The sequence below is a fragment of the Leopardus geoffroyi genome, chromosome C1, assembly GCF_018350155.1.
Source record: "Leopardus geoffroyi isolate Oge1 chromosome C1, O.geoffroyi_Oge1_pat1.0, whole genome shotgun sequence".
NCBI lineage: Eukaryota > Metazoa > Chordata > Mammalia > Carnivora > Felidae > Leopardus > Leopardus geoffroyi.
In genome coordinates this window covers 8,466,267-8,470,921 of record NC_059328.1, presented here as the reverse complement: position 1 = coordinate 8,470,921, position 4,655 = coordinate 8,466,267, and the positions used below count along the sequence as shown (strand labels likewise).

The 4,655-nt window shown below is 50.1% G+C and overlaps 1 protein-coding gene across 1 annotated transcript; it reads left to right on the top strand.

Moving 5' to 3' along the window:
* The first annotated feature begins 636 nt into the window (after positions 1-636).
* On the top strand, positions 637-1,033 carry LOC123599928 (selenoprotein W-like). Its single transcript, XM_045482390.1, is given in 1 exon segment — positions 637-1,033. A coding segment is annotated over 1 exon segment (258 nt). The 3' UTR covers positions 895-1,033.
* The last annotated feature ends 3,622 nt before the right edge of the window (positions 1,034-4,655 follow it).

The window sequence follows — 4,655 nt, the reverse complement described above, 5'->3', positions numbered from 1 at the left end:
AAGCTCAAGGCTGGCCCTCCACTCCAGGCTGGGTCTCTGGTGGAGTGGGTGGGTCAGTTGCTCCCCTCCGACTCCCTTGACCCCCAGCTAGGCTCCCAGACATGAGAACTGGGAACAGCTGGAGCTTTAAGTCCTTGGCTCGAGGAAAAAAAAAAAAATCACCCTCCCTAGCCATCTCTGGGCACATTACTCACAAGTTCATTACTGTTTAATTTAATCACCAAATGTCATCCGAATGCCATTTATTCTGCCTTCTCACCAGAGATTTACCTATTTATTTTACATTTCGAATGAATTGCTCATTATTCTGTCATTTGGGGGTTTATTTTGTAATTCATTTGGCAAGTTCTGACAAGTTGAAAATGATGCTGTATTGAACACGGTACCTTCCGGGCCCCCTCTCAGGGGTCCCTCCCCTCAAAGCCCCCCACCCCGTGCTTAGCATCTCCCCTCAGGAGGCCAGCGCAGGACTCTCCACCTTTCTGACGGGAGAGAGACACAACATTCTGGACTTTCCTCCTCAGGTCCAAACCCTGTGTCCATGACACTCAGATGCATGCCAAGGACTGAGCTCTCCTGTCTGTGCCTCAGGTAGGTCACCTGTCTGTGCCCCTGCCCAAGCTGTGGTCCCCAGCCATGGTCCTTGCCACCTGAGTCATTTATTGTGGTGCTTGAAGCTACAAATCCAAGTACCTGCAGCACAAGAAGTTAGAAGATGAGCTCCCCAGAAGCCTGGACATCTGCAGCAAGGGGACTCCGCAGGCCACCGGCTTTGAAGTGATGGTAGCAGGGAAGTTGTTTCACTCCAAGAAGGGAGGTGATGGCTACACGGACATGGAGAGTAAGTTTCCGAAGTTGGTGGCTGCGATCAGAGCCGCCTTGGCTCAAGGCTAATGTGTCCTGAAGGCAGAGTCCAATGACCTTGGTCCAGCGCCTCACAACAGACACATTAAGATAGGAAGGACTGAAATGTCTTGTGGATGCCTGATCTTTCTTTGATGTCCCTGCGGTCACCAGGTGGGGCAGAGACTGACGTCCGTGGTCCTTGCCTGTGTGTGCATGTGAGTGTGTGCGCGCGCGCGCGTGTGTGTGTGTGTCCCTGGGAGTGTAGCCCTGCGTCCTGTCTAGCTCCTCCCTCTCCCTGCTTTTCCTCTTCCCTCTCCCTGCATCCCCTATCCCTCTGGCTTCCCTCTGGCTCCCGGCTTCCTTCTCAGGGGGTGGCCAAGACAGGGATCTGGGTGGGTGAGTTGCAGATTTCAGCAGTGTTGGCAATGGTTCGTTATCCAGTAAACATTGGATGAGTTTTTGAAAAAGAGAAAGAAAGCTCAGGACGGGCTCTGCAGTGAACAACCTTGATGAGAGTTCTGATTTTGCCACTTGGTTATCAGTCTCGGACCTTAATTCCCTTGGGCAAACGGCTTAACTTCTCTGAGCCACAGTTCCCTCATCTGTAAAATGGGACAGTAGAGCTGTTGTGAAGGTTTAGTGGGACTGGGCACATCGTTAGCGCTCCCTGAAGTAGTCGGGAGCTCATTTTATCCTAAACCCAAGGTAGACCAGGTTGACCCAAAGCAGCCCTTGCCACGAAGCAGGGGACTAAAGGTCAGAGGGCTTGAAGAATTAGTTGACTGCAACAGGCAGTTCCAGGGCACCGGTGCTGTGCAGGGGCCTGCCAGGGTGGTGCTGCCCCCCTCCTTCAGCCTCAAGTCTCGTGGGGAGGCTTTCATTTGTGGGCTTTGCCCCAGCAGCCCTCCCAGGTTTCTTTGCTGCTGCCTGAGAACAGGTGTGGAGCCAGCAACCCCGGAAGGGCCCTCAGTCTAAGACACTGATAGCCTCTCAGCCTGGACCCAGTACTCACATCTGTGTCATCACATCTGGTACCTCCAGGCAACTTTACGGGCTGCGCAGCAAAGCCAGAAAGGCTCTGAGCTGGGCTCCCTCCAAATAGCTGGGGAGCCCCCTCCTCAAGATTCTGATTCTTCAGCCTGGGGTGAATCTCCAGGGGACTCAGAACAACTGCCTTCTGTGTGTCCTTCTCCAATCCAGAAGCTCCTCAGGCCTCTTGGAGTCTTGAAAAAAAATTTTTTTATTTGCTTTTCTAATTACAAGATCAATACCTATCTGTTGGAGGACACCAGGAAAGCACAGAAAAACCCGCATTGGGGAAAATGCAATGCCACTCCTGGAGAGCGCTAATGTTCCTAGTGATTCACTCCCAGTCTTTGCGTGTACATGACATAGCTTACTGTGTTCCCCTGCACTGTTCCAGCCTGCCTTTCCAGTTAAGGGAACAATGCTCGTAGGTATTCCTCTTCAGTGGGACTTTCAGCGTCTGTTTCTGTCCCGCATCCCCACTCTGGGACTGGTTCAATGTATCTTCCTCTCTCTGGAAGATTTGCCTTCCCTTTCGTGTATCCTAATCTTTACCCAGCATCCTCAGATTCCCCACCCTTAAATGTCTCCTCTTCCCCTCCCCTCCCCCCAAGCCATTGTCTTTGTTCCCCCGTTACTGCCAGTTTTCTGAAAAAAGCTACCTTCCCAGCCCATCCCCGGATCTCCCTTTAGTGTCCTCATTTCCTGACCCCAAAAGTGAGGCTTTTGTCCCTCCCCATCTCTGAGGTGCTTTAGGGTAGGGCCATCTAATCGAAATAAAATGCCAGTTACACATGGAATTAAAATTTTTCTAGCGGCCACCTTCAAAAAGTAAAAAGAGAGGGGTGCCTGGGTAGCTTAGTCGGTTGAGCGTCCAACTCTTGATTTCAGCTCAGGTCATGATCTCACATTTTGTGAGATCGAGCCCCAAGTCAGGCTCTGGGCTGACAGTGCAGAGCCTGCTTGGGATTCTTTCTCTCTCTCTGCACCCTCCCCAATCATGCTCGCTCACTTGCTCTGTCTCTCTTTCTCTCTCAAAATAAATAAATAAACTTAAAAAAACCCAAAAAGTGAAGGGACAAGTAAAATTAACTTTACTTTTGAAATAAATATGTTTCATTTAACTCAATATGTCCAAACTAGTATCATTTCAACCTGTAACATGTATTCATTAAAAAAAATTATTAGTGGGACATTTTCCATTCTTTTTTGTTTGTTTGTTTTTTTTTGTACCAGCTTTTTGAGATCTGATGTGTATTTTACACTTTCAGCACATCTTAATTCCCAGTAACCATATTTCAAGTGCTCAGTAGTCAGCGACCGCTGTGGTATCAGATGGCATATAGCTAGAGGACTCAGTGGTGAAATCCAACCATCTCTTTTTAGGGAACTGATTGCTAGACGGGGTTCTTGTGTCCGGTGTAGCATCCTACACTGCCTTGTGTCCTACTTTTGCACGTTCTACCTTTATTTCTGGAACTTTTTTTATGATATCAGTAACACAGGGTAGTAAACATCAGAAAAATGCAAATATGGTGATCTAGATCTTTGAAATCAGATCTTTGTAGACAAGCTGTCCTGTTCAGGCAGAAGGATCACCTTGCGCTAGGATTAATTATGACCAGAGGGTGACAAACAGACTGGAATAGTCGCTGTTGAGACTTTTGGAGAATCAAAAGACCCCAAGGAAAGCTGGGTTTGGAGTTTCTGCCGTAAAATAGGTGGGGCGAGGCGGGGGCGGGGGACACCCAGCTCCTCTGACAGGCATCACGAGGTGAGGACACCCAGGCTAGTTTCAGGGCAGAGAAGGGGACATTTCTCAGGGGACTCAATTGGTCTGTAGAATCATCAGGGGCTGAAGAGCAGATTCCAGCTGAAATTTTCAGCATTGATTTCTACAACCACACAGCAGAGCTCGGTCACCAAGGGGGAGGCTGTTCTTCTAGCGGCCGGTGCCAGATCCACAGCACCGCCACCCTGACCCGGCTGCTGAATCAGGGCACGGCTGCCCCCATCCACACCAGCAGCCCTGGGGCCCTGAGCCCTGCCGGGTCGCTGGATTCCAGGGCACCGGAACTCCCCAGAAATGGAGCTACAGGCAACAGACAAGAATAGCCGAAGCAGCCAAGCCCCGTGGAGATCAGAGCATTTAGAAACGAAGTTTACTTTTAAGACATGAAAGGGAATCAGACTTCAGAAGTCTGGCTTGCCATATAAAGGATGGAAATCGTATCTGCACTGGCCCAGGCTGCTCTAACACAACACCACAGACTGGGGGGCTTAAGCCACAGACGTTTGTCCCTCATGGTTCTGGTGGCTGAGAAGTCTGAGAGCAAGGTGCTGATCTAGTTGCTGGTGAGGACTCTTCCTGATGGCCGCCGTCCTGCTGTGTCCTCACATGGCAGGGAGAGGGTGAGGGGACGAAAGCTGTCTGGGGTCTCTTCTTACAAGGGCACTAAGCCCATGATGGGGCCCCGCCCTCATGACTTCATCTAACCTAATCACCTCCCAAAGGCCCCACCTTCAGATCCTGTCACACTGGGGGTGAGGGCATCCACGTATGAATTTGGGAGGACACAATTCAGTCCATACAAGTATTCAAAAACTGTAAGTTCATTGAGGTGACTGAGATACAAGGGAGTCTATGAGATACAGCAGGTTTTTTTGAGGAGACAGCAATTCCAACGTCTGCAAAAGGGATGCACATTAGAAGGGTTTTGAGTGGTGCTGGCGTCACCTAAACGGGCATCACCTGAAGGTCCTAATGGACCACATGGAGCCGA